The 27500-nt window shown below is 37.6% G+C and overlaps 2 protein-coding genes across 12 annotated transcripts in view; one reads left to right on the forward strand and one right to left on the reverse strand.

The window, feature by feature from the left end:
• Positions 1–3039, reverse strand: part of prxl2c (peroxiredoxin like 2C) — a 9008-nt gene extending 5969 nt beyond the window's left edge. For all 8 annotated transcript variants that reach the window (XR_015497430.1, XR_015497429.1, XM_087264209.1 and 5 more), the window contains exon 1: positions 2848–3039. Coding sequence is in view for 6 of the 8 variants with exons in the window: in XM_087264209.1 (XP_087120335.1) it covers positions 2848–3027 (180 nt within the window). In the remaining 2 variants the exon portion in view is untranslated. The remainder of the gene's footprint in view (positions 1–2847) is intronic.
• Positions 3040–8815: 5776 nt separating this feature from the next.
• The window catches only part of fbxl17 (F-box and leucine-rich repeat protein 17), a 379419-nt gene continuing 360734 nt past the window's right edge, over positions 8816–27500 (forward strand). For all 4 annotated transcript variants that reach the window (XR_015497408.1, XR_015497410.1, XR_015497409.1 and 1 more), the window contains exons 1-6: positions 8816–8910; positions 14200–14472; positions 15875–16314; positions 18655–18777; positions 22778–23035; positions 23531–23662. Coding sequence is in view for 1 of the 4 variants with exons in the window: in XM_087264114.1 (XP_087120240.1) it covers positions 14220–14472; positions 15875–16314; positions 18655–18777; positions 22778–23035; positions 23531–23662 (1206 nt within the window). In the remaining 3 variants the exon portion in view is untranslated. The remainder of the gene's footprint in view (positions 8911–14199; positions 14473–15874; positions 16315–18654; positions 18778–22777; positions 23036–23530; positions 23663–27500) is intronic.

A 27500-nucleotide genomic window follows, 5' to 3' on the forward strand; every position in this document is an offset into this window, starting at 1 on the left:
TAAAAAGATTTGCAACGACAAAGGAGATGTTTCAACAAAAGCACCGCCCATCAACAAACGTCTATTATATTCAACACACACATTAAATTATTTTATTAAACTAACCCACTGATCTACACTAACCGTCAAAAGTTTGGGGTCAGTATATTTCAGTTTACTTAATTATTAATTGTATTAAAAAAATTGATGAAAAGTATTCTGTTCATCAATTAAGCATTTATTAAATAAAAAAATGTTAAATTGTTTAATACTTATTTGTTAAATATTCATTTATTACTTACTGTATGTAGTTTCAGTTTCCCAGAGATGGGTTGCGGCTGGAAGGGCATCCGCTGTGTAAAAACGTGCTGGATAAGTTGGCGGTTCATTCCGCTGTGGCGACCCCGGATTAATAAAGGGACTAAGCCGACAAGAAAATGAATGATCGAATAATAATAATAATAAAAATATTATAAATTAAATTATATTATATTATATTATATTATATTATATTATATTATATTATATTATATTATATTATATTATATTATATTATAATTGTAGCCTTCTGTCTAAAATGTGTTTTGGCTTGACAGTATAAATATTAGGCACTGCTCTACCTCATGCAGCAAAATCTTTTTTTCAGACCCGTCATTATAAGTGTTGATGTTGTCTTTGTTGTTAAATTGCAAAAACATGTCAAGAATCCAAAATCATTCGCTTTTTCATGAGGCCAATCGAAAACCGAACTTGTAATTAGCAATAAATATTTGACCTTGAAATTTAAAACTCCTAACGATTGCCAAAACAAGACTACACTATACATTACAATGAAACTATACTTTTACTTACAATAACTAAAGTGTTCTGTAAATCATCAACATTAAATGACATGCATATTCCGCTCCGCCTATGTACATATTAATACCTCAAGGGTACATATTAGCACCTTAAAAGTACAAAAGTGTTTCTTTTAAAATTGTTATGTACTAATATATACATTTGAGGTACCAATATGGACCCTTTAAGTACAAACATGTAGCTTCTGATAAGGTTCCACCCCAGTGATAGCTCACGTACCTTTATTTCTGAGAGTGTCTATGAAAACAAATACTGTAGAAATTTTTATTAAATAAAAAAAAACAATTTCAAGTACTGCTTTTATTATTTAAGTTATTTTTATTATTGTGTTTGTATTTAAGTAAGTATTAACTACACTTTAAAACCCAAAAAGTTAGGGAATCTCAAACCATTTGCGGAAACCGATTGCAACAACACTGTAAAAAGTGATTAGTTACATAAAGTGAGTGAACCAACTGCCTTAAAAGCAACAAGTTGACTTTACAAAAACAATGCAAGTAAACTCATTGAAACTTGGAACTGTTAAGCTGACAGAATTTTTATAATTATGCTTATTTTACTCACTTTTTTAAAAGTCAATCAATCCTTTTTACATTCATTCATTTTCTTGTCGGCTTAGTCCCTTTATTAATCCGGGGTCGCAACAGCGGAATGAACCGCCAACTTATCCAGCAAGTTTTTACGCAGCGGATGCCCTTCCAGTCGCAACCCATCTCTGGAATACATCCACAAACACACTTTTACACTACGGACAATTTAGCCTACCCAATTGACCTGTACCACATGTCTTTGGACTGTGGAGGAAACCGGAGAACCCGGAGGAAACCCACGCGAAGGCAGGGAGAACATGCAAACTCCACACAGAAACGTCAACTGAGCCAAGGTTCGAACCAGCGACCTTCTCGCTGTGAGGCGACAGCACTACCTACTGCGCTACTGCCTCGCCCATATCCTTTTTACAGTGTCAGACTATTTTAGCATGTCTGATTTCAAATAATTAATTATTACAATATTAAATATTTGGTGCTTCATTAAGTCTATAAAATTTACAATTTTAACACGTTGGGAGTCTGGAAGAGCAGGTTTATTTTAGTTACTGTCATTTTGCTATATACATAAAATCTTGTAAAAACAAATATAATAAATGTATATTGAAAAAAGTGATTAGTTTACTTTTATTTATAAAAAAAAAGTGAATATGATTTGCATAATAATAAAAATTAAGTCAACTTAACAGTTCCAAGTTACAATGGGTTTACTTTACTTTTATGAAATCAACTTGTTTCTTTTAAGGCAATTGGTTTACTCGCTTAACTAATCACTTTTTACTGTGAAACATTTTAAGTTCAAAAGCTAATCCTAATGAGTTCAGTGAACTTAATCCATTTGAGTACACGAAGCAATTTGATTACAGTAAAACCCAAAACTCAAACCAGCTGAGTACTGTAAAAGCCATTAAGTTAAGGCAGCTCAAACCGTTTGAGGAAACTGATATGCTACAAACCATTTGAGTTAAGAAACTAATCTATATGAGTACTGTGAACTTACTCCATTTAAGGTATTTAACTCATTTCCTTCAACACTGAATTCAAAACATGACTAGAATTAATTTTCTGTCAATTTTAAGTTAACTACACTTATTTTATAAAGTTGACTGTTGGGTTTTACAGTCAAGTATTTATTATTATTGATCTCGGTGACACAAAACTTATAGTAATATTATTGTAATATAGTATAGCAATAGAGTATATTATACTAAGTTTACTGTAGTAAAACTAAAGTATACGGTTTTATTAATTTATCAATTCACTATTCTGCAGTATGCTGAAGTAGTACAAAGACAATTGCTGTAAAATACTATTTTATAAGTAGCATAATATGTTTTAAAAGCATAGTTCAAAAGCACTAGCCTGTAGTAATCAGAATAAATAACAGGCTATGTTTTTCATGTGGTCTCTCTGCATGACATCCGCACACATGTCCAACATAAACAAACAACACTCTTACCCTCACGAAAATGACGATTGCTTTGTTGTGTTCAAACAAACTGCTGAAGGATTTCTTATCGCCATGTCGATCGAATATGAAGCAGTTTTTGAGCTCAGAGAGGCAGATGTTGTGTGAAGCTTGTTTGTTGTCCTGAACCGAACTACTGATCTGTCGAGTGATCGGGTGAACGGCAGCCATTGCGGCTCCTTCAGTTCAGTTTCCAGTTACTTGGATATTTTAGGAAGTTTGTGCTCTACACGCCCATTCCTGCTGGATGACAGAAACCAATCCAGAAATGAAGCCTCGGAAGCGGAACAGAGAGATTCAAGAATGAAAGTAACCTGAAGTGATTATTTGAATTGATTCAGTTGATTTACATTTTATCAATTTCTGTTTGTTTTAGTACATCTATAAATATATATTATGATTCTTTGACCCCTGTATACTACAATTTAAACTTTATGACTTTGTAAACAACTATTTCGTGATTAATTAGCCTATATATATATATATATATATATATATATATATATATATATATATATATATATATATATAAACCAACTCACTAAACGAACTAAAGGCGCTTTTTAATTTGTTATTTAAAACTTATAGCACTGTTACCTCACATCAAGAAAGTTGTTGGTTTGAGTTCTGGGTCAGTTGTTGTTTCTGTGTGGATTTTGCATGTTTTCCCTGAGTTGGCATTGGTTGTCTCCGAGTGCTCCGGTTTCCCCAGTCCAAACACATGCAATAGGGGAATTGATGAACAAAATTGTCTGTAGTGTATGAGTGTGTGTGTGTGTGTGTGTGTGTGTGTGTGTGTGTGTGTGTGAGATTATGTGTGAATGCCTGTTTCCCAGCACTGGGTTGCAGCTGGAAGGGCATCCGCTGTGTAAAACATATGCTGGAATAGTTGGCGGTTTATTCCGCTGTGGCAACCCCTAATAAATAAAGGGACTAAGCTGAAGGAAAATGAATGAATGAATTAATTAATTAATGAAAAGCTAACTAAAAATGTTATTACATTCAAGAAACCAAAAACGAACATACTTCAATAGAGAAAACCTTCTTGGCTAATAAAAACACAAACAAAAAACAAACAAACAAACAACAATAATGTTCCAGAATGTTTTGTAGTAAAGCTTATTTAAAACTGTGGTTATATAAAGGGCAATTCATGCGCAAAATACAATATTATAATAAACCCATATGATTAATGTAACGGAAATTAAGTTTTATTGGCAAATAACAAGATTTTTACAAGTAAAACTACCAAATCATAATAATATTGACAAAAATGTTTTATGACATATTTATTCATTTCCTTTTCAGCTTACTCCCTTTATTAATCTGGGGTCACCACAGCAGAATGAACCGCCAACTTATCCAGCATATGTTTTGCTCAGTGGATACCTTACAGCCGCAACCTAACCCCACACCCATGCTTTTACACACATACACTACACCCAATTTAGTAATCAATTCCCCTACAGCGCATGTGTTTGGACTGTGGGGGAAATCGGAGAACCCGGAGGAAACCCACACCAACACGGGGAGAACATGCAAACTCCACACTGAAACACCCACTGACCCAGCCGGGACTAAAAGCAGCAACCTTCTTGCTGTGAGGCAACAGTGACAACCACTGAGCCCACATGATGCCCCCAGATCGTAACAATATTGACAATTTTTAAATGTTCCTTCATTCATTCATTTTCTTTTCGGCTTAGTCCTTTTATTAATCTGGGGTCGCCACAGCGGGAGCAACCGCCAACTTATCCAGCATATGTTTTTCTCACCGGATGCCATTCCATCTGCAAACCATCACTGGGAAAAACACACAAAAATGTTGTGTGACATAATATACTTAAATTTTTATGCACATCATCCACAGTTTCAAAATGTCAAGACAAAACTTACATAATAAATTACCTTAAAAAAATATTTACATGTGTGCTTTCGCATCAAGCATGTTTAGATTTGTGGTTTAGTTTTTAAATTCTCCAAGAAAGTTAGGATTCTTCTTCTTCTTCTTGTGTGTTTTATGGCGGTTGGCAACCAGCTTTTGGTGCATTATCGCCACCATCTGGATTGGAGTGTGGATCCGGAGTTAACTAACCCATGTATTATAGTCAAACAAAGCCCCACCAAAACAAAAACAAAAATAACAAAAAAAAATTCTTTTTCCTATACATATAAATAAATTACTAAATAAATCCCAACTTACTAATGTCCCAAACTTTTGATATTTCTTTCTCTATAATACCTCTATATGATATAGATAGAAAGTTAGGATAATTTCTATACATGGTTAAGTTTAAAGTATGAAGTACTTGATTTTAAGACAGTAAAATACCCACTTAGCAAAGTATCTCTGGCTCAGCTCTGGCCCACTCATTCAGGTTTTGCTTGGCCCACATGCCACAGTGAATTACAGCTAGACCAAGTCTAGCTTCCAGACAAGAGCCAAACATGAACCAAGGCTGCGTCCGAAGCCGCCTACTACTCAGTAGGTACTGCATTTGAATTTAAATGTTCTACTTGGCTGTTAGAAAAGTGCGTTCTATACAGTATGAACGTGAAAAGTATGAATGGAATTCGGACGTACTACATCCGCCATTTTGGCATGGTCATGTGACCTACCTGCGTCAATTGCGTCGCTTTACTCCCATTCATGAATTCGCTCGCAGGGCATCATGGGATAGCGCAGTGTGAATGGGATGCGCACTAGAATCTTGCAGTAAGTAGTAAGTCATCCGGGTACTTCTCGCATACTGATTGTCGAATTCTATGAATTCTGACATACTACTCGGCTCGCATACTGATTTTAGCGTACTATATAGTATGGAAGTATGTGGTTTCGGACGCAGCCCAAGTCTGGGCATTATCCATAACTGAGCCTGAACCAAACAACATAGAATCACCAAGAGGCGACACTCTAGTGCAATTTAGGAAACAGCCACTAGATGGCGAAGCTGCCATTGTGGAATAAAAACTCCAATAGAACAACAGCATATTATAAGTCTGTAAAATAAACTAGTGAAAGTGCTGATGATCGTGATAGTAAGTGTTGTATTGTCATCTTTCAGGTTGTATCTCAGCTTTAATGCGATTTTTAAATAAATAAATAAAAAACAAAGCAGCTGCTTGCCATCGCGACCTCAATAAGATCCAATTGACAGCCGATTGCTTTCACTCCAAAATGGCGAAATCCGGAGCTGTTGTTGGACGCTGCTGTTGCAATGGAACGCTCTATTGAGTGTCACCTCTTAGTCATTCTAAGCTCTTTGCCTGAACTGAGCCAGATAAGTTGGTGTGTCACGCCCACATAACAAACAGACTTGGCCCAAATGTGGCCTCATTATGGCACTGCTGGCGTGTTGCCGGCACTGGCATGCATAATGTCAGCCAAATGTGTGCCATGCAGTGCAATGATGGCACTGCATGCAAGACGGCAAACTACATTTGGGCCAGTTGTGAATGGGAAGTGTGTGGCCCAGATCAGTGTAGCGATTGTTCACATTGTTTAGGTAACATCCCCCATAGCAAAATTTCTCTGGCCCAGATCTGGCCCACACGATCAGCATTTGCTTGGCCCACATGCCGCAGTGAATTACGGTACATGAATGGACCAAGTTTGGCTTCCATACAAGACGCAAACATGGACCATATCTGGGCCAAGTCTCAGCCAAGTTAATAACTCATAACTGGGCCTGAACTGGGCTAGATATGTTGGTGTGTCACGACTGCAATGTTATTTATGAACCCATGAAGCATTTCGCTTTATGGCCGTGCTTTTTCTTGAAGTGACCTGATTGGTAGAATTTTTTCTTCACTCGAAAATAATTTAAATGCATTTTAAAAGTGGGCTAGGCCAAACTTACGTGGCCCACATATACATTTTAACATCTGGGCCAAATACTACATTTGACATCTGGCCCAAGTCTTGAGTGCCGTCTGTAAGACGGTGCCACCTCAGCCTAACCTGGGCCATGTTTAGCCCACATGCTGCATGCCAGTGCCGGACGAATGCCTGCTGTGCCAGCTTTATGCAAAGTCTGGCCCAGAACATTTTGCTACTTGGGATTAGGCTGGGTTAGGGCTCAGTGTTTGGGGTTTCTGGTTAAAGTATAAACTTATAGCTGTGAATCCGTACCAATAATAAACCTGTTTTGGCCCACTTCAAGCCAAGTTAAGGGTGATAAATTGGGTGAGATTTGGGCCGGTGATGGCCCATGTGTGGCCCTTGTCTTTAATTCAATTCAATTCAATTCAGCTTTATTTGTATAGCGCTTTTACAATGTAGATTGTGTCAAAGCAGCTTCACATAAATGGTCATAGTAACTGGAACAGTGTAGTTCAGTTTTTAGTGTTTAAGTTCAGTTCAGTTTAGCTCAGTTCAGTGTGATTTAAACAATTCAATTCAATTCAATTCAGCTTTATTTGTATGGCGCTTTTACAATGTAGATTGTGTCAAAGCAGCTTCACATAAATGGTCATAGTAACTGGAACAGTGCGGTTCAGTAACTGGAACAGTGTGGTTCAGGTTTTAGTGTTTAAGTTCAGTTCAGTTCAGTTTAGCTCAGTTCAGTGTGATTTAATCATTACTAAGTAAGTAGTAATTAACATTACTAAGAGTTCAAACACTGAAGAGCAAATTCATCGATGCGTAGCTCTACCAATTCTGAACCATGCGAGGCAGTGGCGACAGCGGAGAGGGAAAAAAACTTCACCTGATGGAGTGAAGAAAAAAAACCTTGAGAGAACCAGACTCAGTTGGGCACGACCATTTTAATTTCTCCGCTGGCCAAAAGTCTTGTGCAGAGCTTCAGTCTTTAATCCAGTTATGGGCCACTTCAGGACCGTTATTCCTTGTGGTAGTTGGGCCAAGGAAAAAAGTTATTGTGTGGGCCGGAGCTGGGCCAGAAAACATTTGCTCTGTGGGCACTGTAATGAAATTGATAAACCCATGAAGCAGTGCGCTTTAGGCGTACTGTGGGCATGCTTTTTCTCGAAGCGACCTGATTGGTAGGATTTTTTTTCTTTATTTGAAAATAATAAAAATGTATATTAAATGGGGTCAAGATTTACATATCAATCCTTAACATCTGGCCCAAATACTACATTTGTCATCTGGCCCAAGTATTGTGTGCCGCCTTAAAAAAAAAGAGCCAAATCTGGGCAGAATTCTGTGCAACCTGGGTAGTTGTCTTTTTATAGGAATTGTGATGTTAAATTTTTGGTTGATACTATTGTGGTGTGGGTGGCGCGGTGGCGCAGTGGGTAGCGCTGTTACCTCACAGCAAGAAGTCGCTGGTTCAAGTCCCGGCTCGATCAGTTGGTGTTTCTGTGTGGAGTTTGCATCTTCTCCCTGTGTTGGCGTGGGTTTCCTCCGGGTGCTCCGGTTTCTCTCACAGTCCAAACACATGCGCTATAGGGGAACTGATGAACTAAATTAGCCCTAGTGTATAAGTGTGAATGAGTGTGTATGTGAATGAGTGTGTGTGGGTGTTTCCCAGTGATGGGTTGCATCTAAAAAGTCATTCGCTGTGTAAAACATATGCTAAATAAGTTGGCGGTTCATTCCGCTGTGGCAAACCCTGATTAATAAAGGCACTAAGCCAAAAAGAAAATGTATGACTGAATATTGTGGTGTTGGCCCACGACTTCATTCATGAATGCAGATTCTTTATTTAATTATCATATATTTATTTTTCTTACTGCTATTTAGACTTGGAGGTGTATGAAGATGTGTCTCACGATTGTTGCAAGCTATTATATTCTTTCAAACATTAATTTAAAAAAGAAAAACAAACGCAAATCAAGCATGTTTAGTTTTATTCAAATAGTTTTCTTAAAAGCGCTTATGATTGGCCATCCGCTCCATACAGACAGCAGCTCCAGCCATTGACAGCCCGCTTTAATAGAGAGCGGTGGGCGGGATTTCCTCTGTTATTTGAAATCCGGAAGTGTTTTGAAATATAGTAGCAGGTTGACACCGCGGTTCGTTCGCTCCTGTTAGCGTGTCGTGCGGATTATGAGAGCCCGGGACGGAGCTGCTGAGGGCCGCGTGAGCTGGTGAGCACCGCCGGGGGTTATTAGCACACTTACCGAGTCCTGCTTATCTTCTTAGGACGGAGTTTTAATGGCGTCGCCCGCTACTATCACTCAATGAAACACAACAACAGTCCGCTCCGTCAACACTGACAGCAGTAGCTCTTGTTGATTCTCAGTGTTTATTACAGCAGCACACGCTTTAAGCACACATTTGAGAGATATATAAAGCAGCCCTGTTGTCTTGTACACTCTTCATACACATGCATAAAGTACTGTGGTACACCAGTGGAAATAATAGTACTTATATTAGCTCTAGTTCATTCTCAATCAGCAGAACACGCTTTAATAACATTGAGATGTATAAATCTGTCCTGCAGACCTCTTACACATGCAGAAAGTACTGTTAGACTACTGTGGTACACTATAGTGGCAGTAGTAGGGATATATTAGCTCTTGTTGATTCTCAATGTCTATTACAGCAGCACACTCTTTATTTACACATTTGAGAAGTATAAAGCTGTCCTGTAGACTCTTTACTCGTGCAGACAGTACTGTGGTACACTAGTGGCAATAATTGTAGGGATAGATTGTCATCGTCATGATTACAAACCAAAGATATCACTTGGTATTGTGTGCATAAAACATTATTCGTCATGCTGTTGCATTTGTGTGTTATTATTTCAGCTTTGTGTTTTGAAACACCCAGAGTTATGACTTTACCATTTATGCATTATCAAGTAACTTGCTCTGCAGACTCTTCACCCATGCAGACAGTACTGTGGTAGAGGCAAAAATTGAATAGATAGATTAGCCCTTCTTAATTCTTAATGTTTATTACAGCAGCACACACTTACACATATTTTTGTAATAATACTTATTTTTTTAGAGTTTTTTCAGCTTTAATTTGGATAGGATAGTGGAGGTTAAAGAGAGGAAAGTATTCAGAGCAGAGAGAGAGGAAGGGTCTGCAAAGGACCTTTAGCTGGGAATCGAACTCGGGTCGCTGTGAGCACCATGGCTATATGTCAGCACACTTAACCACTAGGCCATTGGTGCTGACTTTAATCCCACATTTGATTAATCCTCATTGTTTATTACAGCAGAACACGCTTAAGTAACATATTGGTTAAATAACACTAGTGGCAATAATAGCATTGATAGATGATTATCCTCATGATTACAAACCAAAGACTTCACATCACTTGTTATTGTGTGCATAAAATATTATTAGACAGATAGATTGTATATTTATATTGCTTTATCTTCATGCTTTTGCATTTGTGTGTTATTATTTCAGCTTTGTGTTGTGAAACACCCGGAGTTATGACTTTACCATTTATGCATTATCATGTAACTTACTCTGCAGACTCTTCACCCATGCAGACAGTACTGTGGTAGAGGCAAAAATTGAATAGATAGATTAGCCCTTGTTGATTCTTAATGTTTATTACAGCAGCACACGCTTGCATCACTTATTTTTGTAATAATACTTATTACAAAAAAATTAATGCATTAATTTGGATAGGATAGTGGAGGTTACAGAGAGGAAAGTATTAGGAGCAGAGAGAGGAGAAGTGTCTGCAAAGGACCTCAAGCTGGGAATCGAACTCTGGTCGCAGTGAGCACCATGGTGCTATATGTCAGCGCACTTAACCACTAGGCCATTGGTGCTGACTTTAATCCCACATTTGATTAATCCTCATTGTTTATTACAGCAGAACACGCTTAAATAACATATTTGAGATGTATAAGTCTGTACTGTAAACTCTTTACACATGCAGAAAGTATTGTTAGACTACACTAGTGGCAATAATAGCATTGATAGATGATCGTCCTCATGATTACAAACCAAAGATATCACTTGGTATTGTGTGCATAAAACATTATTAGACATTGAGATTGTATATTTATATTTCTTTATCTTTATGCTGTTGCATTTGTGTGCTATTATTTCAGCTTTGTGTTGTGAAACTCCTGCAGTAATGACTTTTACATTTAAACATCGTCAAGTAACTTACTCTGCAGACAGTACTGTGGTAGAGGCAATAATGGGACTAATAGATTACCACTTGTTGATTCTTAATGTTTATTACAGCAGCACACGCTTTATTACACAGTTTTTAATAATTATTCTAAGGGGTTTTTCACCTTTAATATGGGAAGGATAGTGGAGGTTACAGACAGGAAAGTATTGGGAGCAGAGAGAGGGGAAGGGTCAGCAAAGGACCTTTAGCTGGGAATCGAACTCGGGTCACTGTGAGCACCATGGTGCTATATGTCAGCGCACTTAACCACTAGGCCATTGGTGCTGACTTTAATCCCACATTTGATTAATTCTCAATGTTTATTACAGCAAAACACACACTTTATTTACATATTTGAGAAATAAAAACCTGTCCAGTAGACTCTTTACTCATGCAGAAAGTACTGTGGTAAACTAGTGGCAATAATAGTACAGATATATTAGCTCTAGTTGATTCTCATTGTTTATTACAGCAGCACACACTTAAATAACACATTTGAGATGTATAAATCTGTCCTGTAGACTCTTAACCCATGCAGACAGTACTGTGGTGGAGGCAATAATGGAATGAATAGATTAGCACTTGTTTACTCTAATGTTTATTACAGCAGCGCACGCTTATATCACATATTCTATTTATAATAATTTTTTAAAGGGTTTTTCACCTTTAATATGGGAAGGATAGTGGAGGTTTCAGACAGGAAAGTATTGAGAGCAGAGAGAGGGGAAGGGTCAGCAAAGGGCCTTTAGCTGGGAATCGAACTCGGGTCACTGTGAGCACCATGGAGTTAAATGTCGGCGCACTTAACCACTAGGCCATTGACTCTGACTTTAATCATAGATTTTTATACTCTGTTTTTAAACTCTTTACTTATGCAGAAAATACTGTGGTACACTAGTGGTAATAATGGTACAAATAGATTAGCCCTTGTGGATTTTTAATGTTTATTACAGCAGCACACACTTTATTCACACATTTTTTTTTATAATAATTTTTTAAAGGATTTTTCAGCTTTAATTTGGATAGGATAGTGAAGTTACAGACAGAAAAGTGTTGGAAGCAGAGAGAGGGGAAGAGCAAGCAAAGGACCTCAATCTGGGAATCGAACTCGGGTTGCTGTGAGCACCATGGTGCTATATGTTGGCACACTTAACCCCTAGGCCATTGACTCTGACTTTAATCAGAGATTTTTATACTCAATTTTTAGACTTTTTACCCAAGCAGAAAGTACTGTGGTACACTAGTGGCAATAATAGCAAGATAGATTAGCTCTTGTTGATTCTCATTGTTTATTACAGCAGCACATGCTTTAATCACACATTTAAAAGATTTGTAAAGCAGCCCTGTTGTCTTGTAGACACTTTATCCATGCAAAAAATCTGCAAAGGCCCTCATGCTGGGAATCGAACTCGGGTCACCGTGAGCACCATGGTGTTATATGGAGGTGCACTTAACCACTAGGCTATTGGTGCTGACCTTAATCACACATGTTCATATATACTTATAGTTGCCCTCTTACCCAGCAGACCCTTTACTCGTGCAGAAAGTACTGTGGTACACTAGTGGCAATAATAGTAGGGATAGATTAGCTCTTGTTGATTCTCAAATGTTTATTACAGCAGCACATGCTCTAATCACACATTTGAGACATATAAAGCTGCAGACTCTTTACTTGTATAGAAAGTACTGTGGCAGTAATATTAATGATATGCATTCGCATGTTATGTTAAATTATTTTAAATTAGACGCCCCATCCATAACCAACCTTAAATCATACCTGAACTCTGTTTAACAGTTCCAAGTAAACTGTTTTGTGTGGCATTCTCATAAAATCTCTCTGCTTTTGAATATCTTTGTTCGTAATTGTTCTTAGCCCTGTCAATGTTTATCTATTTTGTATTATTATTATAATATTTCCTCTCCTGTTTCTCTTACGTTTATATTCTTTAGCTGTCAATATAATACTTCGCGTCTATGGAAGAAAGAGTCAATAAAGATAGGCAATGTGTAACATCATATTCATCAATAGACGGTTTATGTGCAAGTAACTGCACCCGTCTGAGCAGGGAGCGAGCCAGCATGGGAGACAAGCTCCGATAAGATTGCAGAACAACGTCTGTCGCTGGATCCGAGGACTGAGATTTACGCGATCACCAGCTGGCTTCCGTTACATAAGGGCAAATATAGATGACTAAAACCTCATTTACTCATTTTACTCGTACTTTTTATCATTTATAATGTCCAAGGCATTGATATTAATATTAAATGCTACTTTTGTGCCTTTATTAGCCTTTTTCTCGCCTGTTTACTGGGTTACAAATCTTACATTATTCCATCTCCACCTGCTGGTGAAAGCTAGAGCAGCTGGCGATCTTCACTCTGCAATCTATTGCTTCTCCTGCAGTTCCCGGATGTAATGTTGAATTTTAACAGTCGAATTTGATCCACTGAATTTATGGAAGCGAATATTTGAACTGAAATAAAATGAACTGAAAATGACCTTTTGAATATTATACATCGTATTTTTAAAGGGTATTGAATATTTTGTAAGTGAAATCTGAAAATTGAATATGAATTATTGAATTTTTAAGTATGAAAACGTGTTTGAAATATTTTTCGTTGAAATATTCACAGCTTAAATAAACAGATGTGTTAAATTTCAGGACCTAAAAATACAAACCCTGGAATTCAAGTCATTAAAATGCAAGAACTTGTTAATACGGTGTATTATTTTTTTCAGTTTGTGATATTCAACAAGCTTTTTAATTCAAGACTTTTGGCATTGATTTTGTTCCATAGTATACTCTTTACCCATGCAGAAAGTACTTTGGTTAGAGTCAATAATGGGATAGATAGATTAGCTCTTGCTGATATATAATGTTTATTACAGCAGCACACGCTTATATCACACATTGTTTTATAATAATATTTTTTGGGGGGTTTTCAGCTTTAATTTAGATAGGATTGTAGGATTGGAGGTTACAGAGAGGAAAGTATTAGGAGCAGAGAGAGGGGAAGAGTAAGCAAAGGATCTTGAGACTGAAATCGAACTCGGGTCGCCGGGAGCACCATGGTGCTATTTATTGTTGCACTTAACCACTAGGCCATTGACTTTGACTTTAATCAGAGATTTTTATACTCCATTTTTAGACTCTTTACTCATGCAGAAAGTACTGTGGTACACTAGTTCACCTTTAATTTGGATAGGAAAATGCATGTGGTTTTATCGTTTTTATTACAAAAGTGAATGAAGTTGATGAAGTTATTGTGCTTTCAAATTTTCCAGAGTCACCGTGAATCATCTATATGGGCCATTTTCTCTCCAAAAATGGTTACGGCCTGAAGAAGAAAACACGGAAGCTGCGCAAGAAGAAGAGGCGGAGGAACTGCTTCCTTCAGGGGCCGTGCATGCTGTGCTTTATCGTCCACGGCTCCAGCGGGACGCTCGAGGACGATTGGCCCTTCGAGAGTGGCTGTGCGGCGGCCGTGTCCAAACTCGCAGAGCGATACGTTACCTTAAACTCCCCAGAGGAGTGCGCCAAGTTCCTCCTCTCTCCGGGTGAGCTGGCATTCTGCACTCAAAAACATGAATTTTGTTGCTTGTTCAAACTACTTGTTTAAAATGAGTAACAGCACAATTCTTACGTTTTTTTTTTTTAAACTTAATTGTTTTTAATGTTCAATCCATTTAGGGTGCTTTCACACCTAGACGAACCTGGTGCATTTGTGTCCTCAGCTTGGTTTGTTTGGTCATGTGAAACCTGCAATTACAGTTAGATCCACGCAAAAGCAATCAGTTTAAGATCGCCTAATTAAGGCCCTGTTTACATTAATACGTCTTTAGTAAAAACGATCCACGTCCACACTGGCGTTTCACCTAGCATTTCTGAACGGGTCTCCGTCCACACTACACAGCTGAAATCGAACATCACATGACCACACACACACACTCTGGCATGCGCTGCAGAATATGCGCACGTCTAAGCTCCAGGCAGTCAGTGGGTGCTTTGAGCACACCTCCCCAGGTGAGAGCAGTGCATGTCGGACAGTACACCAAGGGTCTTCCAATGCATCTCATCTTACTAATGTTGTTAAACGTGATATTTACTTTATTTTGTCTCTATTTAACAACACTTTGGTCTTTTGAATCTATTGTTGTTCTCAGGTAACGTGTTTTGGCCGAGCACAATGATAAGTTAATATATTAATGTAATGGTGTACACCAGAGATGGGAAGTAACGAAGTACAAATACTTGTGTATGTACTTAAGTAGATTTTTCTGGGATCTCTACTTTACTCCACTACTTATTTTTTTGACAACTTTTTACTTTTACTTCTTACATTTTTACACAAATATCTGTACTTTCTACTCCTTACGTTTTTTAAACCATGCTCGTTACTTTCGTTTTCATGTGTTTGGTGGCGCAGTCTATATTATGTCTTGTCATTGCGCAATATGAACGCATTTTTGATGCAGTCAGTCTATTTTCCTCATTGCGCCCCTGCGTGCTGCACTGCGCGACCTTTTCAAGGCTATCGCGCACCGTACCTGGGCTAGTTTATGAAGATTACTCTGTGAAAGACTTGGAAGTCGGCGAATTTAACATGACTGATGCTGCCCTGTTTACACGGTTATTAGACACCTTTTACTCATTCGGATCACAGGTAGAAAAGAGATGCACATTTCAGTTTAAAAGCATGCCGTTTTTGCGATCATAGTGCACAGGCTTTCTCTGGTCGTTATAGTGCCTTTTTGTAAATATATTTGTACTAAAACAAACTTTGCTGTGTGAAAGTAGACTGCACCGAGAACATTTTAATCCGTATTTCACAACAAAACAATCGATCTACAGGTGTGAAAGCAGCCTTAAATTTGTAAAAACAAATAGGTTAACTTGCGTAAACCAATTTGTGTTGGGACAACATGAAGGAATTGTATTGAGCCCTGCATTTGTTTACAGTGTGGGAAGGCCAGGGTCGAAATCTGCTGTCTGCCGTGCCGACTAAGCTGATCGGGCCCCCTGCGCTTTTCTGCGAATATTCGGAAATGGTGTGCAAGCGAAAGTGTGCTGATCTGCAGCGGTGTTCGCCCCGCAAGCAGCCGCGCTGTGCCTTCCCGGGTCCCATGGAGAACGGAGAAGAGCGAGGGGACGCCGCCGCTCCAGACAGCCACTGCCTGCTGCCCTCAATCTGCCCGCTGCCTTCATCATCATCATCATCGTCTTCCTCGGCTTCAGAAGAGGATGGAGCGACTGCAGGACGGCATTCAGATCCTGGCGGTGCCACGACCTGCTCATCGTCCTCCTGCTGCTGCCAAACAGAGGCTTCAGAGGAGATAAAGAGCACTGAAAATACAGACACGTCCCACATCAACCAGCTGCCCTCCTCCATACTGCTCAAGGTTAGACACACACTGTGAAGTACTACACGCTCAATTATATATCTTTAGCCAAAAATAAACAAAATCAGAGATTAAAACAATCCCCAAACTAGGGTTGTCAAAAGATTTCAGTACCAATCAGTACAGAAATTTGAATGCTGTTGAGCACGTACTTCAACACAGCTGATTGGTCATTGTGCTCAACAGAAATGGCTGTGATTGGCTGTGAAGGTCATCAGTTTACCATTGTTCACCACTATTTATCTAGTGCAAATACAGATACACGGACACTGGAGCATTTTAAAGTTGCATCAATCAGCTGATCTGTCTATGAACTGAAATAAGAGCGATCCGCTGATGGATCAACTGATCTACACGGCTTTGAAACACTCCAGTGTGCCTGTATCTCATCATAATAATGCAAACTGCCATAAATACTTTCAAAGGACAAAGACTTTTCATGCCTAAGGTTATTTAGAGTCATTAATTAGAGTTTAAAAATGTAAGTCCTATTATATACAGCTGGGATAATAAGTATTGAACATGTCACCATGTTTCTCTGAACACATATTTCTAAAGGTGCCGTTGACTTGAAATTTTCCCCGGATGTTGGTAACAACTACATAAATCCATATATGCAAAGAAGAACAAATCTAATTAGTGTCCAAATTAAGTTCTGTGTAATAAAATGAAATGATGTAGGAAAAAAAATATTGAACACATGAAGAAACGGAGGTGTAGTTGGGCAGTGAAAGCCCAGACAGCAGCTGAAATCTGTCAGTAGTTCTTCAGTAACCCTCTGCCCTTCCTCAGTGTAAATGAACATCAGCTGCTTCAGTCCAACATCTACACTCGTTGGAGGATGAAGATGAAACCAGGGTAGACATTTCAGCAAGACAATGATCCAAAACACAGCCAAGGAGACTCTCGGATGCTTTCAGAGAAAGAAAATCAAGCTGTAGAATGGCCTAGCCAATCACCTGACCCCAATCCAATAGAGAATATGGAATAAAGCTCAGATTTGATAGACGAGACCGACAGAAGCATCAAGATTTAGACACTCTGTTGAAGTCTGTGAGAAACTCACACCTGAGCAATGCATGAGGCTTCATTCTCCATATGAGAGGCGTCTTTAACCAGACAATCATTAGAAAAGCCTTTTAAATAAAGTATTAAACACATTTCAGTAGTTCATCACTTCTCCTTCTGTCATTTTATTATTACACAGAACTAATTTCTCAGATTTTATTGTTTTATTTTATGTTTGTGTTTGTTTGTTTTTTTACCAAAATCTGCTTCAATTCCTTCTCAACAGCTCCAGGAAAAAAACATGACAATGTGTTCAATACTTATTTGTATACTATTCAGTGTCTCTTAAAAAGTTAAGGTAGAATGTAAATGCAATTGTAAAACGGCTTTAATGTTATTTCTGAATTTGTAAATATATATTGTAATGGCAAAAATTATTGATATTGATCATAGTAACAGTTCAGGTAGATCAAACCTGGTCAGGAGCAGGCTCAATTCATATAAACAGGATTAGATTGGGTCAGTTCATGCAAAGATAATACAGAAAGTATGTACCAAATGCTGATATTTTCTTGGGAAAATAGTAAATATATATATATATATTATAAAAAAAAAAATAGAAATATATTATAAAAATATAGTATATATATATATATATATATTTATATTTATATTTATATATAGTATATATATATATATATATATATATATATATATATATATATATATATATATATATATATATATATATATATATAGTATATATATATATATATATATATATATATATATAAATATATATAGTATATATATATATTTATATTTATATATAGTATATATATATATATTTATATTTATTTATTTATATATATATAGTATGTATATATATATATATATATATATATATATATATATATATATATATATATAGTATGTATGTATGTATGTGTATATATATATATATATATATATATATATAGTTAAAAATATGTATATTAATAAAACTTATGCAATCTGCACTCCAAAGTGATGTCATTACGCTGCTGTGGTATCAGCCAATCGTTGCATTGGTGATCATGATTTCGAGGATTGATAGATCTGTCCTTCACAACATAGGCATTGATCTCAGATCAGTTCATCCAGACATTTTAATCATGGACTTTTTTGAAGAACCAAATTAGCCAGAGATCAGTTATCAAGATTAAAAGATTATGGATCTGCCAAATCATCTTAGATCATTTAAGCGAGCTACGAAGAACGGACCCCTGATGTTGACTCAGTCGCACATATGAACAGATGAGCAGTGGATTAACTGTGTGTTGATGTTCTCAGGTGTTTTCTCACCTGTCGGTGAAGGAGAGATGTCTGGCTGCCTCTCTGGTCTGTAAATACTGGCGGGATCTCTGCTTGGACTTCCAGTTCTGGAAACAGATCGACCTCAGTGGCCTCCAGCAGGTTTGTGCTCATGCACTTATTATTTAGAACAATATCAGTTATAGTACTATTTGTGTGCATAAACTATAATTCTTAGAAATGTATGGACATAAGAAAAGCATACTTTTATCTATAAAAAAAGTATCTTCATGATATCATTTAATTAAAATAAATGATCAACAATATAATCTGTCTCGACAGTCTGTACAAGTGAAAACATTATCTACACACAATATGAAATCCCGGGCGAAGCAGTGGTGCAGTAGGTAGTGCTGTCGCCTCACAGCAAGAAGGTCGCTGGTTCGAGCCTCGGCTCAGTTGGCGTTTCTGTGTGTGGTTTGCATGTTCTCCCTGTGTTCGCGTGGGTTTCCTCCAGGTGCTCCGGTTTCTCCACAGTCCAAAGACATGCGGTACAGGTGAATTGGGTAGGCTAAATTGTCCGTAGTGTATGAGTGTGTGTGTATGAATGTGTGTATGAATGTTTCCCATAGATGGGTTGCGACTGGAAGGGCATCCGCTGTGTAAAAACTTGCTGGATAAGTTGGCGGTTCATTCCGCTGTGGCGACCCTGGATTAATAAAGGGACTAAGCCGACAAGAAAATGAAATGAATATGAAATCCCAATTAGAAAAACACTACAAACTATAATATACTATTCATGAAAATACTTAAATAACAGACAAATCCAAATGTTCCAACACAATCAAGCTGCGCTGTAGATCAGCTCAGCTCGATGACGTATAATGCCTCCGACACCGCTTGTAATTCCATTTAGCAACTTGATAGCAACCGTCTTTTTAAAGAAGCGTAACCAATTTAAAAAATCCAGAGTGTGCTGTAGCTGATGTGTTTTATGTCGTAGAGTAAAACGTGAAAGTATCTTGAGTTTACGTTAGCCTCGAACCTTATTTAAGCGATTTAACTGAAATTCTATTAAAAAAAAACCATTGACTTTGGGACGAGGGAACCGGAACTGCTGAAATGCTAACTCGCTTCCGGGTTTATGCATACAAATTGACGTCATAGTTCCTTCACTCCTTATGCTGTGTTCACACCAGATGTGGAACGCGCAAATAAATCACGCTATTCACGCGTAAATAGTCGCGTGAACATTTGAGTTTAATTACTTCATTAGCACGTCAAACCCTGCTTCATTCGTGCGTCAAATTCACATCATGCTGTGTTCACACCAGAAGCGAAACGCGCAGATAAATTGCTATATTCGCGCGTAAATAGCTGCGTGAACATTTGAGTTTACTCGCTTCATTCGCGTGTCAAACTCCGCTTCATTCACATGTCAAACTCCGCTTCATTCGCATGTCAAACTCCGCTTCATTCGCATGTCAAACTCCGCTTCATTTGCGCGTTAAATTCACTTCAGAACAGACAGGGCCTCTTTACTGCCCGGTGACTAGCTTCGTTGCTATATGGCTAACATGGATTTTTTTATTTTTTATTTTTTGACTTAAACTTTATTGTTTTTAATAAACATGGTTATCAACAATGGTAATAAAAAGAATGTCTCAACATTGACTTGGTTCAATGTGTATAGCATGGTTGATAACAATATAAAACAAAAAATAAAAAGTTACAAATTATGTATGTACACAAACAAACACGCATATATATACATATATGCATACAGAAAACTGTAAATAAATGTAAGAGAAAAAAACTATATACATAATGTCAGAGAAGTACATAAATGAAAAAAGTGTAAAATTATTGTATAACATCAAACAGAAAAGAAGATAATTTATTGTCACCTATATCCTGAGACATTTTAATTGTTTCTCCTATGTTGTTGAATTAAATTACTTAAGTTTTAATAATGGAGATCAAGTTGTCATGTATTTGGTTCCAATGAAGGATTGTTAAAATCTTCACTTTGTTAATTAAGGCAGTGGACTGTTCTAGTCGAACAATGTCAATAAAATAGTATAACCATTGTTGAACTGACAGGAGATTTGGAGGGAACCAGGAACCAATTATTGATTTCTTTGCAGCTGTTAATCCTGAGAAAAACAATCGTTTTCAGGGTTACTGAAGAGTCATCAATGGCTGACATGAATTTTATGAAGAAAATAACAGTGTTTATGTGCTTTATGAAGGCTGAAAAACAGCCTCGATACGGGTAGGGCTGTGTCAGAGTCCACTAGATTCTTTCAGAGGTGCATCCAGCTCTGTGAGCTCATAAACTCCTCCAGAAACTGAACCTGGATGACGGAGGCTTTCAGCGGTGCTTCTGACTGAGCCCAGCCCAGTTTGATGAACTTTTTGTCGGTGTCGGCTGGAGGATTTTCCCCCGGGACACCTACAACAGGCGATACGTTATAATCACGCCCCAACAAGAGCAAGCTCCTGATTGGTTAACGCGGGGCGAATGTACGCTGAAGTTCAGATTTTTTGAATTCGAGCGATTTGCGCGAAACGCGCCTTTAAGTTTGTCCATCGCGCAAAACGCTCAATTCGCGCCACACCATTCGTGCATTTTGCGTCATTCCCGCCGTGCATTGACTTAACATGTAAATCACTCGCGCTTGATTCGTGTTCTGCGTCTGGTGTGAACGCAGCATTAGAGTTTGGTATCTTTATCTTAGACCCACCATCCCAAATCAAGATTGGTTTTTCATAACATTAAGATTGGGAACCCCTGCTCTACACAGTTCTTTAATGTTAAATTTCACAATGTGGCTCCTGTTCAACTAGAAAAAATGTAAATGTAAATTTTCTAATGTACCAATAAACTAAAACTAAACTGGGTTTGCAGATCTTGTGATGTGACTATTTGCTCATTGCGATATCGATGCTGAAAGATATAGAGCTCTATTTTGATGGTCCATGCGCAAAGTGTAAAGCGCAGGGCGCAAACACTTTCAGGGCGTGTCAGAATCCACTTTTGCTAATATAAGGTCGGAAAAATTCGCTTTGCGCCGTGGCGCATGGTCTAAAAGGGATGGGCTTATTCTCTTAATGAGTTATAGGTGTGTTTTGAGAATAAACCAATCAGAGTCTCATCTGCCATTCCCTTTAAGAGCCAGTTGCGTCGCGCCATAAGCACATTTGCTGTTTACATGGCGTAAAGTAAGTGGAAGTGGAAAAACTGAGCATTTCACTAAAAAGAAAACAGTTGTGAGGATGAGAGATAAGGCCTCTCATAATCTACTTTTGCTCTCGTGGATAGGGAAACATTGTTGGCAAAGACATCAATTAGCCTATAAATAATTAATTTCGTTTGTGAAGAGCAGAGATTTGTTTCAAAACTATTTCTAAATTCAGTTTTAATTTCCAGTAAATGAATAAATGAATAATAATAATGAAGTGTGCTCAAACAACTGAGTTTTATCCAAATACACATGCTGTGCCCCATATGGTCTAAAACCTGACAGGTGGACAAATCTAAGCTTGTTTTTAATAAAACAAATATAAATATGGATATAATAAATAATACTGCTAATAATAATAACATTATACAAAAGCAAATTGTTATGAATGAACTGAAAAAGCCTCCCGAGATGAAGAAGACATGAAGGCAGTTGTTTTTATATTTATGTAGGCTAGAAAATAATAATTCTTGTAATATTTTAATTCTTTATATTTGTATCCTATATCTATTCTTATTATATCCTATATATATATATCCTTAATATTTTAATTCTTTTTTATATGTAAAGATATTTGCGTATTGCTCTACATCTTGTGTGTATTAAGCAGTGTGTAAGCAAGGCGCAACTCTGCGCTGGACTTTTGACCGGCTTTGATCTGGTCTATTGAAAAATTTATTATAGTTTCTCAAAATAGCAACACACCAGCAATGCACCTCAGAACACCTATGGGCGCACATATGAGCAGAAATGCATTTACTATTTAAACAGCGTGCTGAAAAACAATAAAACGACTCTTGCAACAAGCTGAAACTAGCAAACAACTATTGCGTCGAGCCTTGCACCACATTGCGCCGGGTGTATGATAGGGCCCATATTGTTGATTTATCTGATCAGCCACACTTTTTCTGCTGCAGGTTAAAGACGATCTCCTGGTGAAGATTGCATCACGGAGGCAGAACGTCACGGAGATCAACATTTCGGACTGCCGTAACGTTCAGGATCACGGCGTTTGTGCTCTGGCGTCCAACTGTGCCGGTCTGATCAAATACACTGCGTACCGCTGTAAGCAGCTGAGCGACGTGTCTCTGAGTACGGTGGCCATCCACTGCCCGCTCCTGCAGAAAGTCCACGTCGGAAACCAGGACAAGCTCACCGACCACGCGCTCAAACTGGTGAGATCTGACATCAAGAGTCGCATAGAGGAGGCGTGATATTAATCCAAGATTAAACAGCACTGTGCAAAGGTTGGGGCGGCATGGTGGCTCAGTGGTTAGCACTGTCGCCTCACAGCAAGAAGGTTGGGTCAGTTGGCGTTTCTGTGTGGAGTTTGCATGTTCTCCCCATGTTGGCGTGGGCTTCCCCCACAGTTCAAACTGAGCTATAGGGGAATTGATGAACTAAATTGGCCGTAGTGTATGAGTGTGTGTGGGTGTTTCCTAGTACTGGGTTGCAGCTGGAATAGCATTCGCTGTGTAAAACATATGCTGGAATAGTTGGCGATTCATTCTGCTGTGGCGATAAAGAGACTGAGCTGAAGTAAAATGAATGAAAACAAACTCAGCATTGCATGACTATTGCGAATGATCACACTGTGTGTGTGTGTGTGTGTGTGTGTGTGTGTGTGTGTGTGTGTGTGTGTGTGTGTGTGTGTGTGTGTGTGTGCGCAGCTGGGCGATCACTGCAAAGAGCTGAAGGATGTTCATTTCGGCCAGTGTTACAGCATCAGTGATGAAGGCCTGATGTCGCTGGCGCAGGGATGCAACAAACTACAGAGAATCTACATGCAGGAGAACAAGCTGGTAAGTCAAGCTGGAATTTACTGATTTTAAAGCTGGTTGCTGCGCTTGGTGGTTTTGACTGGTGTGGAACACATAATGCAGAGATTTCACAATTCGCTGGTTGCTGAGTTTCAAGCAAAGGTTAGCAAATGTTGCACAGTTTTGTGGAGATCGCTAATAAACATGCAAGAGAACAAGCTGGTAGATCACACTGGCTGCTCGCTGTTTAGTCTGGTTGGCAACTTAGAAAAGCCTGTATTGTTTAAGCCTGTATAAGTCTGAAATGTCGTTGATAATGGTCTTAAAAAGTGTTTAATGTGACTTGGTGGAACCCTTAGAAACCCTAATAACACTTCAGAAACGCTAGCGGGCTGTCAGGTTTCTCTGTTCCTTCTATGTGTTGAGTGTTTTGCTTACTAGACATGGCTGATACTAATTATTTTCTTTCTGATTTGATACCAAGTATTTTAAGACAAGCATTGTAGATCTCTATTCCAATTCGGCAGTGAAATATGTTTTAGTAATTCCATGTTTTTTTTTGTTATCACCTTCAGCTTCATCAACTTTCGCTTTAGGATTTAAAGGGCTGCATTGCACTACACCCCCTTTAAAGGTTTTGTTTGAAAGTGTAGAATCTATATTTTATGCACATATGCATCACTTTGGTTTTTATTCTACTGTACAAAAGTAGTTTACACTTAAATACGCAGTATTTTGCATACCCGAGCTGGATATTGAACATTGGTTCATTTTAATATTGTTCATATATGACACATGTACAAGTTATAGCTCAAATGAAAGCTCTTGCTGGTGCTCATACGGCTCTAGCATTCTTTTTACTGAATTATATTCACATATCAAACAGTTGTTGAATAAATTGCAGTGTTTCCATGGTGCGGAAATGTAAACAATACATTTATGATCAATAAGCAGCCCCAGATAGCACAGACAGCTGTCATCTCTTACCTCATGCTGTGCGCTTCAGGGCCATTCTCCTCTGTTTTTGAGCTGATGTGCATAAGTAATCCTTTTACATGTCTGACGTGCTCCAAACACAGTGAATTATGTTTGATCAAACAGAAGAATAGTGAAATATGAAAACAATGATCGCTCCCTGTGGCTTGTACAGCACCTCTCATCAGTTGGAATACAAAAACTTTTGCATAGATTATGGTGGAGACATTTTTCTGTTTTCCTATGATTACAGACATGTGCAGGAACCTCCAACATTAATTACAGCACCCTAGACCACACACAACCTAAAAGAGACACTTTCAAATTTGAGTTTAATAAAATACAAAAAGCACCTCCTTTTTGGGGTGTTTATTATAACACAGGCAGCATATAGTTATTTTAAACACTTTCAATAGTGTTTTATGAAAATTCAAAGGGTTTTCTTTAAAATGATACCAAATTTTCTGCATTTACACCTCTGCATGTGGATTTGAGAAGCTTTTAAATTTGGGTAGGCAGAATCTAGGCGGAAATCCCCAAATAACAGCAGAGTTTAACTGGTTAATGATCACTCATTAAGAAAAAAAGACATGGGAGGGATTGATACTTCTATTTAAGGATCGATCCTTTTAAAGCATTGCCAGTATCATTAATATCGATATTTAGGATTGATCCGCCCACCTATAATGTTTACAGTGCAAATACTTGTAATATGCAAATACAATAAAAGTGAAGTAGATTTTATAGCTTTATTTAATTTCTGGATAGGCCATTGATTTTAATAGGCTAAACCTTTTATTTTATAGTTAATATTTTTAATGTTTGCTCTGTATTCTATCGTTTGAAGCTATTTGTTGTCCCATATTTTTAACATCCCAACGTTGACAGATTGCAAATCAATAAATAGCTATAGTGCTCTCTGTTAGTTTTGACATCAGCTAATGTTATGGAAGGGCATAGATGTTATGGAAAATAGTAATAGTAATGTAACTACCCCATCATTCCTTCCTCAAGCAAATGTGTAAATATTAGATATATTCAGCATTAATGTTAATTGCATTGGCATATTTATCTGACGTTTTCCCAGCTTGTAGTAGTCGATCAAAAAGCTATTTAGTTTCTTATGACCAGGGCCAGACGGAATATGCGGACGTTTTTTGCTTTTTCTGCTGAGAATTTTGGTAAAAATCTGCGGATTTCTGCAGAATTATTTTGGGAGTATCCAGCGGAGTATCATAACTAAAACCTTAATATATTAAATTAAAAATAGTAATAAATTACTGAATAAAAACTGAATAAAGTAATATTTACACATTTACTCAAGTAAATAAATAGAATTAATAATGGGTTAAAAATCTTCAGAAATCTGCAGTATTCTGCGCGCGCAGATTCCATGTGGGCCTACTTATGACTGTACACTAGCAGTGGAGTTTACTGGGATGTGACGGGGATTGATCATAATCCAGGAGCTTGATCAAAAGTTGATCATATTCTCTTCTGAAAAAAAGAAGAGCATCTTTTTCAACAAAAAATGATCACCGTTACAGCCAGCATCCCACAAAAAGCACTTCCAGCCTCATTTTGTGCATATCAAATCGCAAAATCCAAAAAGCCGCACAATATATATATTTGACTGCTTTGAATGGAGACTTTTTTTTTACCCATTTTTCCATATTAAAGTATTATGGTGGGTCTTGAGATTGAATTACATGCCTAGGTGGGTCCCGGAATGAATAAGTTAGGGAATCTCTGCTATAGGCAATATATCCTTATCATATCCTATATATATCCTTATTTTTTAATCCTTTTTCATATGTAAAGATATTTGCGTGTTGCTCTACATCTTGTGTGTATTAAGCAGTGTGTAAGCGAGGCGCACAACTAACGCGCTCTGTGCTGGACAATAGACCGGCTTTGATCTGGTCTATTGAAAAATCTAATATAGTTTCTTAAAATAGCAACGCTCCTGCAATGCACCTCAGAGCGCCTCCCTTTCCAGAGCAGAACGCCTATGGGTGCTCATATGAGCGCAAATGCATTTACTATTTAAACAGTGTGGCTCAAAACGTCATAACAACACTTGCGCCAAGCTGAAACTAGCAAACAACTATTGCGCCGCGCCTTGCGCCGGGTGTATGATAGAGCCCTTGAACCTGCCTCTGTAAATGAACCTAAACAGACCCTTCAGGAATAGTTTGTTTAAAAAATGTGTAATTGTATGTCTTCTTATTCATGTTGTTTTTTGGAGTTGGAGTTGAGGCTGGTTTATTACCCACAATGCACCGCTGTTTGCTCTCTGTGGTCAAAACACATGCAGATGCGTTTGTGTATTGATTAACTGTTTGTCAGTGTCTCTGAGTAACAAGGACTGTTATTATGCCATCAATCAGTCATTATATTCATCAGCACTGCAAATGATTCTCTGAATTGCCAAACAGATTGAGTTGTGCTGTAAAGAAGATATCTAAAAACTGTCTGAAAGTCTAACAAGATGCTTTCTTACAGTTTATTTTGTTCTGTCACCTCACTAATAATCATAAGCCTTAGCTAGATCAATGATAATATATGCTGCCAGATTCATATCAAATTGCAAGGAAATCTTTAGTTAATAAACACAGATCTGCTTTTTATTATGTGTATCTTGGTTTAAAGAACCATAATTTTTTGTGTATTGAAAAACTTTTTCATTTCGGGCTGCTGCCACATTTTATTAAAACTGAATTTGACGTGTTTTTTTTTTTTGCTCTGTTAAGCTCATTCTTAATTACGATTTTATTTATTTTTATTTTATTACAAACCCTCTTTTTCTTTTTTTATTATTTAATTAATTTTATCATAAATTTTTTTATTGAATGTTTTTTTATTTTTATTTCATTTAATCTTAGAAGTGTATATTGTTTTAAAG

Source organism: Danio rerio, chromosome 8 (genome assembly GCF_052040795.2).
Source record: "Danio rerio strain M-AB ecotype USA chromosome 8, GRCz13ab, whole genome shotgun sequence".
Taxonomy (NCBI): Eukaryota; Metazoa; Chordata; class Actinopteri; order Cypriniformes; family Danionidae; genus Danio; species Danio rerio.